The sequence below is a fragment of the Rhopalosiphum padi genome, chromosome 1 (genome assembly GCF_020882245.1).
Source record: "Rhopalosiphum padi isolate XX-2018 chromosome 1, ASM2088224v1, whole genome shotgun sequence".
NCBI lineage: Eukaryota > Metazoa > Arthropoda > Insecta > Hemiptera > Aphididae > Rhopalosiphum > Rhopalosiphum padi.
The window spans coordinates 42351488-42364354 of record NC_083597.1 but is presented as its reverse complement, the minus strand read 5'-3'; the positions used below and the strand labels follow the sequence as shown (position 1 = coordinate 42364354).

The 12867-nt window shown below is 28.5% G+C and overlaps 1 protein-coding gene across 1 annotated transcript; it reads left to right on the top strand.

Annotated features, from left to right (window-relative positions):
• The first annotated feature begins 2904 nt into the window (after nt 1-2904).
• Nucleotides 2905-5788, top strand: LOC132918727 (uncharacterized). Its single transcript, XM_060980157.1, has 3 exons — nt 2905-3228; nt 4622-4720; nt 5602-5788. The coding sequence occupies exons 2-3, from the start codon at nt 4623-4625 to the stop codon at nt 5786-5788; spliced, it is 285 nt and encodes a 94-aa protein (XP_060836140.1). The 5' UTR covers nt 2905-3228; nt 4622.
• Nucleotides 5789-12867: the final 7079 nt, after the last annotated feature.

The window sequence follows — 12867 nt, the reverse complement described above, 5'->3', positions numbered from 1 at the left end:
AGTTCGTTCGTTGTCCTCCGGAGCGCTGCCGGTACTTTAGCGGAGAGCCAATCACAAAATTCCGACCTTATCGCCTTTTCGCTGTTATTATCGCCGACGGCTTCACCCGTCGCCGCCGTCGCCCGTGCCGACGGCCGCGCGACTCCCGAAGCCCGCTCTTATCACCGCCGTCCGGTATCGTGCTCCCGCGATATTTTAATGCCTATCATTTTTTTTTTTTTCCGAAAATTTCGACTTTTGAGTAGCCGTTCGTGCGGTCTCGACGTGTTTTTCGCGTCTTCGGTGTGCTCTCTTTTTACGCGTTTGTTTTCTCCGGGTCGCGATCGCGTTGACCGATCTCCCGAATACGATTTCACGGCCTTTGAGTTATTTTTTTGAATAATAAATCATGTTTTATACATATTACGCTAAATGTGATTAAAAAAATTACGATGTCTCGGCGGACGTCGTGGGCGAAGAAATAAAAAAACGCGTTTAGAGTCGAATCGTACGGATTTCGTGGGTAAAACGGTGCTAGACGCCCGATTCGTCGCGGCTCGGAAACGGCTCAAGTGCTCGAGATTCGACGTCGGTTTTCAACTCGAACTGTAGTCGATAGGTTTAGGCGTTAGGATAGGATACAGGATTAGGCAGGTGTGACGAGAACGAATCCCGCTCCGGCGGTATTTCCGGCGGCGCTTTGATTCACACGGCCGCCCACATTTTTTGCACTTTTTTTCGATTTTTTTTATCACGCGATTTTATATCTTAAAATTTCGACATTTTTTTTTTCCGTCGTAGATCGTTGAATTATTATGACTTAATAATAAATAACCTCATTATATCGGTTTTACGTACGATTTTATTTTACGCGTGTGCTCATTGCCGTCGTCGAGAGTCCAGTGATCTGTCGATAGCGGTGTACTGATATGACGGAAGGTTTATTCGACGGTAAATTTCCTACGACTTTATTATATATCACACGTATTTCGTTTTTTGTACGTTATAGTTAAGTCTGTTATACATACATAATAATAAAATATTTAAAAACACGTCACGTTTAACGATATTAATAGGTTTAACTATATACATATAATTTGATATACGTCCACGATATATAAGTGGGAAATCGTATAAATATATTTGTGCGTGTGTTTGTGTATGTACTATGAAAAAAAATGTGAGTAGGTATCAAATATAATTAAAATTATTAAAAAAAAAAGAATCGAATACATTACAATAATAGTAAAATAATTTATCATAATAATTGTACGTCGACTATGTTCTGGTGGACTTAAATGTTACAAACGTGATATGTTATAAGTGTATTATATGTGTAAAACTCATACTCTCCTCATCTGTACACAAATTGTTGTTACACCAATTATGTAATATAATAAACATAAAATAATTAAATTAATTATATTTCTAATGTTTTATAAAATATATATACCTAATAAAATACATGCAATTTTATGTAATATTTAATTTTTTTAACACAATACATTGCAAATTTAATCACGTGTATTATATTTAATAATAATATATTATAATATTAATAAGTGTATTGGCTGATGTTAGTATTTAATATTAAATTTTTAAATACACATTAGGTATATGTTGTAATGGTCACGATCAGATTGCCTACATAGGTGGCTTTATTATACATAAACTGATTTACACCAGTGATGACTGATAACTAGACATTAAAAAGTCAACATCATCATAACTTAAAAAACTTTTACTTTGCACGATTATTTTTTTTATTTTTAAAACACAAATACGATAAATGTGTGGTTATCCATTTGTAAAGTTTGTGTTATTGTGAATTACTCATCAATTAATACCATTGTCGTAGCGTTGTACACTCAATATTCAATACATATAATTTTCACCCGTGCGTCGACAAACCTAGCTGGTTTGGTTTTCCTTAAAGCTTTTTGAAAGTTGAGTTCATACAACGTTTTGATTTCACTTATTGCGCCGACGGGGTCCGCGATCCGACGCAGTCGGATTGCCTACCTGGTAGGCATAGTAGTTGCATATAAATTTATTTTCACGAGTGATTACTGATTATTCAACGCTCAAAAGACGACATTCGACTATAACATTTTTTTCCTGCTTTCGACGCCAGGAGGTCAGACAATCCGCCGTAGGCGGATTCCGCGGCCGGTTATCGATTTACACCGGTAGAGGGCTGATAGCTAGACACTCAAAAGTCTACGTCTCAATCTCGACTTTCAAAAACTTTTCACATTCGAAAGAATACCGCCAAACAATCGACGACTTATCATCATCCCGATAGAAGACTCGCAGTATTACTAATCAGTGGTACCAACACCGCGGACTTATTACCGCCAAATCTTTCTTTTTTTTGAAAACTTTCCGCTTTCAAGCTCTTCCATCCGTCCTAGGGTATTCACTTACAGCGAGTTTCACTCAAAGCGAGGCACACTCACAGCGAGGCACACTCACAGCGAGGCACACTCACAGCGATGCACACTCACAGCGAGGCACACTCACACCGAGGCACACTCACACCGAGGCACACTCACACCGAGGCACACGGGCAGCTAGTATTTATATAAAAATGTATTCAGCTTTAGAGCGTGTTATAATTATATCAGTTGAAATGAGTGAATTTCATCCATTCTGTATTTCTGTCGTTTAATAGCCGCCTGCAATGCTGCTCGTTTGCTCTAAAGAAACACCATAACCATGAATTAAGATCTTAATTCAAGGCCATAATCTAAAACCGAAAAGTACAGTGATCCGATTGGCCGAACGAGTGCCATTTTTGGATTGTCCTAAACATTTTGAATATTATTATGGTTTATACCAGGTATAAACCAGGTTTGTATGAAAAAGTTATCGGGTTTCGAGAATTCGATTGTTGTTGTTGTACTAGGTATACTGTATAGTTATATAATAGGTGTTTTGTTATTGTTATAATATTACTGTGTAGTGTTATCTGTTAAAAATATAAAAAAAAGGAATAGTACTACGAATAATATAATACATAGGAGGATAAACGATAAACCAATAGGCAATAAGTAATTACTATAGGTGTATACTATTTTCGTTTCACTTTCGTCAGTCTGTGTTTGTCACTGTTGGGAATTACAGCTGTGGATTACGACTTACGAGCGACGAGTATATTTAGTTTAAATTAAAGTACTACGCATTGTGTTCGTAAGAAAATTTTTGCTGTTGCTTTCCGCCAGGATTTAGTGACCAACAACCCTCCAAGTAAGTAAATACCTATTCAATAGGTACTTTATATAGTTTACTTAGTTCATTGGTTGACTTCATTTGTCGAGTCTTGAAGTCTGTGTAATTTATTCCTAGACCAGTAGTTCATGTTGTTATATCTCGATGACCCTATGGCATGAAGAAATAATATACTAAAATCAAAATTATAAGGGAGGCTTCAGCTCATATTTAAATTGTAATCCATTAAATCGGTGGTAAATTGAGGTATTTTCTCCTATACTATCCTGTAACACAATTGTTATGCTGTCTGTAAGTTTTAATTTTTAAATTTAATCCTTCGTTTTTGTGTTGATTTATTTTACGGTTAGTTGCATCTAGGTATTTTTGACAGCTATAGTGTAATATAAATTGAATATAGAAAATAAATTATTTTATTTTATTCATCATTAACAAAGTGCCCAAAATATTAGGTTTTACTAAATGTAGTATCAAAACGTATATTTCTGTTAATTGCTTATTTACACTTTACTTTACATTAGTTTGGTCTACATTAGGGAATTATTCTTTTATTTGGAATCCTTATTTGGCTAAAGATCAAAGATTAGGATGCATTTAAAACTGTTTCCTTTCTTATACTGTACATTCATGGGCGGATAGGCTATTTTTGGCTTACCGGGAAATTTTAAAAAGGGGCCTCCACATGAAAAAAAAAGTCTAAGAAGGGCCCCATTACCGAAAAACGAAGGGGGGGCCCCACCGGTAAATGTCCGGTTTCCCAGTAGACCTATCAGCCCATATGTACATTTTATAAAATTGACCACCCATCTCACTATTATTCTCTTATTCGGTCTTGCTTAAATATTTCTCTTCTTTTCATTCTGATGCCGACACCAAATTAATTTCTTTTATTCTTAATGACTCCACTCCTTGGACCCTATATTTTATCTAATTAAATAAAAAGGATATGAAGTTTGAAAACATATTCTTAATAGATTATATTAATTAACTGTGTATACTTGACCTTATCGTAACTAATGATGAGTTAACAGAATTACGCAAATCAGTATTAATGTATCAACACTTGAAAATCCATAAGGTTTTTTTTACTAATAATTAATATTTTTAAAATCATATTACCGTATTGTATTGTATTAAGCGTGGAAACAATTAAAGAATTTGAATAAGAGGTCCTAGAGATATTTTGATAACATTTATTTTCTTATTTAAATATTACTTAATTTATAATTAGTATCAATAAGAATATTAAAACTAAAAATTTTAATAATTTAACAACTGCTTTATTTACATTTATGATTTATTAACATATTGATTTTTTTAATGTAATAATATAGAATGTGGATTTTATATTTTGTGCATTCATTTTTTGATATTTAATTGTAAAAATGATATTTTAATTATTTATTTATAGAATGAAAACAGACAAAATTAAAATTGAATCTTCGGAAGATTTAAAAATCCCTTATGTCCGTTTGGAGCGTTGCAGCTTAGAAGAAATTAATGGCTACAAGTCAGTATGATTTGAATAGTATTTGTTATTTTATTAATTGTATTAACTTTTTATTTTATAAATTTTCAACATAATATGTTAACAATTTAAAATAAAATAAATAAATATATAGTACTTGGGAATTATAGGGACTTCCAGAATATCTAAAAATATTGGAAATACCTGTTGGTATCTAAGAAATATTATTATGTGTTATTACTTAATACTAGTTTATTTTTGATATCTATCTGTCTTGACTGAATATTTTATTGCATTGGTCAGATTATTGTTAATGTTGAGATAAACTGGTAGTAAAGTATGTACCAACACTACAAACAATTTTTGACTTGTATCTTGTATAGTTGTATATTATCATTTTTAAAGTAAGTTTCATTATAAATTTATAACTGATTTTTAGTAATCAAATAAATAAATATTATAAATATAAAATAACACACATTGGATATTAATTGTTAGTTAAAATATAAATTAATAAATATGCAGGCACATATACAAGGGGGAGGGAGTTTGGGGTTCAAACCTTCCCCGAAATAATTTCGAATAACGAGAAAAAAATTGTTTTATTACATTGCAGCACAATTTGTATTGCTAAATTTTAAAAGCCCCTCCTGAGTTTTTTTTTGTATATGCGCCTGTAAATATGTATCGATATACTTAAATTTTCATTAGTTTTATAATTGGTGTACTATATTATTAATATTAATATTTACTAATTATTATAAATTTTTTTAACTTCAGTTATTTTTTTTTGGAGTATTTATAATGAAATATTTCATTTCACTGGTAGTATTTTAAACATAGTAAATAATATATATTAAACATTTCTAAAAAAGTGTAAACAATTATGATTAATTTTTATTTGTATATTTTTACTAATATAGATTGAAACCAGAAAGAAATGCTTATTATTTGATCGAGCCTGGATCAGAGGAAATTAATGAAGAAGAAGGTGATGATAATATGCTATCACTGAACTTTATGACTGTATTAGATGATTATGAAAAATTGTACCGTTCCTATGTCTTACTTGAACGATTATCTCCACATGATATCCAACATTTATTGTAAGCAAATATATTTATTAATAATTAGAATTAGAAATAAAATGACTAAACAACAAGCTAAACAAATTATATGATGGTCTATGCTAACTTTTGTTTGTATGGAACATCGAATTATCATATATTCATATTATTTTTTGTACTTTTAAGTCTAATTAATTTATCTAAATTTTATTTCATGTAAATACCGTTAAAATTAATTTGACTTAAGACTTAATTATTATAATACTATTAATATTATTTTATTATACACTAAATATGTACTTAAAAGTTGAAATACTTGAAAATTATATAGCATCATTACTACTGTAGTATTATTGTAAATATGTTCCTTTGAGTTTCTACTCAGTACTCTCTTTGATAACCTCAACTACTTTTATCATTATTTTTTTTTTTTGATTGAAATAGATCTTTAAACAACCAATAAAAATTATTTAGCTATTAAAATGTGTTCAACAAATAAATAAACTCTGCTAAGAGTAAAATAAATCTGATAACAAAATACTTGTTTTATTAAAATTTAGGAATTCAAAGTACACAGTAATAAAATATAAATAAAACACATTTTAAATAATCTTACCTACAATTGATACTATTAAATTTAATACAGTATAGGGATCACATAAATACCTTTTTTCCATAGATACTTAAATATTAAATACGATACATTTATTATTATTTATATTAACTCTTTTCAAATTTTTTTTGCACAGTTTACCAAGTATGTCCTCTGTCCCAGAAGAATAAACCACTTAATCGTTTTTCTATTTTGTGTCTAAATACCGGTCATATAGTACTTATAACATTATTAGATGGCATCTAATAGATGCATACATGAATAATTTAATTTATTTCTCATCAAAAACTATTACACAATAACACATAAAAAACAAATTACGTACCATAGTCATATATAAACTGAACACTTTTAATATTTATATATTTATGATCTAAAAAATGAGGTTCTTAGAAACCTGGCTAAGCTGAGTAACTCGATTAGTATTTAATATGTTTTGTGATCATTTTATTTTGTTTTAAATAATTGACAGAATAAAAAATTTAATTATTGACCTAATTTTTTTTTTCTAGGAATAAAAAGAATTAACTACATATTCATCCAATGGAACTTAAAAATGATGATAAATTTGTAAGTTCACTTTATTGTTTTAGAATAGCTAACAGAGTTACAATGTAAATTATTATTATCAGTTCTCTCAATAATTACTGTTATAATTATTTAACCTAACTAATTGCTAAAAATAAAAATGGTTAACTAAAAATAATGGTAAAAATAAACTTAATTATAAATGATTTCTACATTCATATTTATAGATAACTATTAATTATTATTAGTACTAATTGTGATATGTTATTTTAAGCTGTAAAAGGAGTAAGGAAGATAGATTTTACATTGAAATATTGAAATTTTTTATTTTTTATTTTTATAAATGTCAAGAAAAAGTTAATGTTTGAGTCAAAATTTCTTGTAAATTTAATACTAGTTCCTTTAAAAGCTATTCTATATCTGTATAAAAGTGTTAAAAATACATAGGCACAATTTTTTATATGCATTTGAAGTTAGAATTCCGACAGTTAATGTACTGCAAAGCGGTACCCACTTGCATACTTTTTTTTTAATACTTTTTATGACAGTATAAAAACTATAAGTTTTATTCAGTGCTCATTTTAATAAACCATACTGTGTTTAGAGTAATTTTTTAAATATTATTATTTCAATTATTTATATAACATTATTCATTAATATCTGTATTTCACTATATCTTATTTGTTTAAATTTTTTTTTAGTTGTATGGTATGAATTTTAGTTTTGAACAAAATTCAAATGAAGAACAATTATATTCACTTAAACAAAATTTTTTTTTTTTGACATAGCAGTTAATTATGTGTCTTTATTTGAAGGATAAATTGAATTTTTTTTTTATACATCATTTATTTCTTAAAAGATTTAATATTGTTTTGTAATGTGAGTTTTTTTCTCATTATATTTTGTGATCATAAATTGTTACTAAAGTATTACGTTGAAGATTAATTCCAATATTATTATTTTTTTGTGAATGTATTATTTATTTGCTATATTATATGTCAATTAAAATTATTAGCTATAATATATGTGAATGTGTATTTTAACATCAATAGACAAAGATTTGAAGCCTATGGTCAATAGTTTTTAATTTATATTGAACTCAAAAATAATGTAAAACTAATTTAAAATCTTAAATATGGTTAATTATATACTTGATTAATTATTTGAGTATTGGTATTTGATTTTTTTTTAATGAGATTTTTGTTTTATAATTTATCTAGTATTAAACCGTCAGTATAAAATGTATCTTATATCCAATAACTCATGTCAAATCATTAATCATTTACTAATCTTATATATTGAATCAAACTTCTAAGAATTGATATCTGACATTAACCTATACTGATTTAATGATACTCTGTTTTGATGCTAAGATAATGGTGTTTATTGATATCATAATTATTTTAAATATTCAAATTAATTGACATTTTTTAACATAAAATTTAAAATAAAAATAAACATCAATTATTTATTTTTCAAAATAGATTATCAGTTAAAAAATATAGTCTGAATACGAAAAATCAGTATGGTGATACTTAATGAAAATTAATGAAAAAGTTAAATTGTTAAATAACTAAAATAATGATCATTGTTGGATTTCATAATAAATTAGAAGTTGTTTTTTATTGTTTAATCATTAACTATGTAGTTATTACTTTATTAGTTTACATTAAATTAACATTTTATTAAATTATACATTTCAACATTAATAAAACTTTTGCTTAGTTAGATATATTTTTATAAATAATGGCAGTTGATGATTGGTTAAGTGAGGTAAACCTTAGTTGTAGAACTGTAAAAGAATTTTTAATCATTATTTTATAATTTATAACTTTAATTTCATTATTTCAATATATTTGTAGATCAGAATTAACAAACAAAACTGACTAAAGTGGCAATTTTTGTGTATTACTGGGTGAAGGTAGCTTTTAGTTGTAAAATGTATAAACTATACAATATAACATGACACATTTTATAACTAAAAAATAAAAAAATATATTAGAGTAGATATCTGATATGTTATAGTTAATTTGTACAGTTAGAAATCTTTATTTTATATTTTAAAAGATTGTTTTGTATGAACAGTAATCAGTGGAGTTAGTATGTACTATTTAAATCCATAAAAACAATTATTGAATAACTACTATGTATTATTAAAATTTGTATTTACTTACTCCTTTGACAAACCATATTACTATATTTTAAGATAATTACATTTTTACATTGTTTATAAGATTAATGCCACTGATTAGATTAGGTAGATGGAAATATTCAATAAAAATAATTTTAGAAAATTGTACAACTTTATATTACGGTTTGTGTGAAATTTATATTTTAAAATTATATTATTCTGCTTATTTATTATTTTCCATAGATGTGTTCGGTTGATAAATAGTACTGTATAACTTTTCTAACTAATTTCTAAATAAAATAAATAAACATTGTGGAATAAATGTATTGATTATTTATTTATTTAATTTTAATGTTACCTACTAAAATAATCCTTAATGGTCTATATTTTTTTTAGGTAAATCTGCAAGAATATTGCTAATCTGAAATCAATAATGTGCTTCCCATCAATCGTTAATAATTCGTTATATGCTAGTTTCTTAAAAGTTTATTTTGATTAAGACTGCTATAAATATTAACATGTTACTATTATTATACATGTATCAATCGTACGATATCGTTATTTCAGCTTTGCGAAAAATAGGTACGTGATGAAATCCATTCTGTTCTGTCATCTAATCCTCACTAATTCGCTATTCTATGACCAAATGACTTACATATTTAATTTGTTGGTTAACTAACTCGCGTATTGTAGTCTATATATATATACGTAGGTACCAGACGTTCCATTGCCGTCGAAGGTGTTACAATAAGTATCTTGTGTATAGTATTTTTTTTATATTACCCACCCATTCAAATATTGATCCCTCAAAATGTTAGCTCTCATACAAATACATACTTTTACTTATAAACTATATGCCTGTATGGCTGTATAATTGGATACAAATAATGAAATGCCTGCAGTGTACTCGACTGTTGGCACACCGCACTCGGGCTAAACCGTCTTTTGTACAATATTGCACTGTATAATATCTTTATTTATATTTTCATCTCGGGAAAAGTCGTTTGAAACGCTGCCAAAATAACGGGAGAAAAAAAATAGTGTTCATCTCTAGATCGCGGAATGGTGGCGGTACCGAAGATACCGCGATCGTCGAAAATCGCCTGCCGCGAGATAAAAAAAAAAAAAACCCCGAGTGACCCGCCGCCGCCGCCGCCGTTGCTGACTCCTGCGTGCAAAGGATTATGGGTAAATCTCGGCAATTTATCTCGGTTTAGGGCCACCGAGCTCTCGGGCAATAAGAGCGTTAACGACAGCGCGATTTATATATTGCACATAGTGGTTTTACGGTCAATCGCTGCGCCCGCGGAGACAAATGGTGGGACCACGCGACTGCAGTGAAAATCGATTTGAATAATTTATAACAGGCAACGCAAAATAATGACGATGAGTCACTGCAGTCAGCGACGACAACGATGGCAATCACTGTTTACATATTTTACATCTATACACTCAATTAACGGGCGTAAGTATTACGTTTAAAGATTTATACAAACTAATAACTATATATATTTTATTATGTACCTACGCTGCACGTTCTGAAATCGATAACATGTAGGCATATTATCGGTATTAATAGTAAAAAAAATAAAAATTCGATACACCCTGTTTAGACGTGGCGAAGATGACTTATTATGACGTTATTGGTGTTGAAAATTAGGCGTCTACCGAGAATTATTAAGGGCTTCTCTGGCAGTATTATGATTTAAGGGGCCTCGCGACTATAATATGGTAGGTAAGTCTACTGCTGTACGGTTACACTAATGATGGCGGTCGTTTACGATTAACACGACGAGGGTTATGCTGACGGCCGAATCCATAAGAAGTAGCAGCCAATACACGACGTTCGTTAAAGACCAAAAGTCCCGAGGCTCATAGAGCCGTCGGTAATCAATTTTTTCTAATTTAAAAACGAACAAGGTATACTATACCTACTCGGAGTTTATATAGTTCATAGAACTTGTAAAGTCGTAAGTGCACTTGAAAACCTGAATTCGGATTCTTTGCGTTTTTATAAAAATACAACCCGTATAAAATATGTTTGGTTATTTATCAAACTTTTCTCGGATCGCACTGGTCTTAAATAGTCATAACTCATAAGGCTACATGACGTGTCACCGGGCGGATCTCGAAATCCGGCGAAATCTTCAAGAGTCCCATCACCGATGACTGTGAAAATCTCGAAATCAGATTTATCGTTTTATTAAAGGCGGTTTATGTAAATATATTAAGTTTATTTTTCATATTTTAATCGATAAAAATATTAAATTGCTTCAATAAATTTTGCTATATTAGGTACCTATCTGATATTACTTTTATTGTCCGGTTGAATACGATTATTTTATTTGGACGGATGAATAATCGTGGAATAGAACTGTATAGAAATTGCCATGAATCAAAATAATTAGTTTTATAAATCATCTTTATTGCATACTCGAGAACCATCTACCGGTAAAAAGCATTTATTAATAACTGTTACAACAAGGTACCATATTGATACCTATGGTTTTAAGTTAGATTCTGAGCAGAGAGGAGATGAATCAATATTATTGGTGTTATTATGATGCATTGATGTATGTTGAAGCAGTAAAAATAAATCATTCTTATCAATATTGTGGGTGGTTTCTGCCGTTTATGGTAATTCATTTTGTTCTGTTGGTACTTTCCGAGGTCATATAACTGTTGACTGTTGTGAGTAGAAAATTCCCAGTTATTTATAAAATAATCGAGAAAATTAAAAAAAAAATATTGAAAATGGGAATACTTAAACAATAAAAATTTCGATAAATAACTAATAAGTAATAACAATTTAATATTTTTATTAAAATTCAAAAATAAAATATCGTAATTTTTTGAAATTTCTTCTAAATATTAAATTTTTTTTTAGAAATGATTTAATTAATAAAATTTTTTTGTTATATTTAAGTTATTTATAAAAATTTAACATTTTAATCTTTTTTTTAGTAGTTGTTTTGATATTTGATATACATAATACCTACTGTACCTATTTCGATCAAAAAGCTTGTAAATACAATCTTTATAAGTTTTTCCTACAGAATTTTAATGCTGTTTCTCATACGGTAGGTACTTACCTACATCAAATATGCATACAGGATACACACCGTCATACATCTTATATCTTAGGTAACTTACGAAAGTTAGAAATTTATGTAAATATTTTAAACTAGTAAACTATTTGATATTAGGTTAACCAATGTTTTACTAGTATAAATAAAATATAATACTATTAATACTATAATACAGGGATGGTAAATCTATTGCTCGCAAAAAATTAAAATATTTTTATAAATCAATAAACCAAATATCAACAAATTGGCATCAAAAATTAAATAAAAAAGTAGGTAATTCAAAAATCGGTAAACAAATAACAAAGTAATGTTATTATATTATATGTACATAACCTAATCTTTTTCATAATAATACATTAGTTATACATACAATTAAGATAATTTTTTTCTAACAATAACTATAATATTTATAATATTTTTCATGGTACGCTCGAAAAAAAAAATAGGTAATTTTTTACACGTAGCGTTCAAATAATTTGCCGCCCTTGTTATAATAGGTATAAATTGATGACATTTTTATAGTATCTTAACATCAACAGTCAGGTAAGTACCGTACTTATTATAATAAATTGTTCGACGTCAGACAGATTGGTAATATTGTCTGTCATGTATCGCAAATTTAAATATACTTAAGTATTTATTTATTTAAATGTGTATAATGTATATAATATTATTGATTATGAGGGAAATTGGGGGTAGGTACTAACATTTTTACACGGATACTAACCATTTTATACAGTGGCGGCTCGTGTGCTTTGAAA

Coding starts and splice junctions, on each gene's coding strand:
- LOC132918727 (XM_060980157.1), top strand. CDS start 4,623: ATGAAAACAGACAAAATTAAAATTGAATCTTCGGAAGATTTAAAAATC. Junction 4,721..5,601: donor GAAGAAATTAATGGCTACAA/GTCAGTATGATT, acceptor TTACTAATATAG/ATTGAAACCAGAAAGAAATG.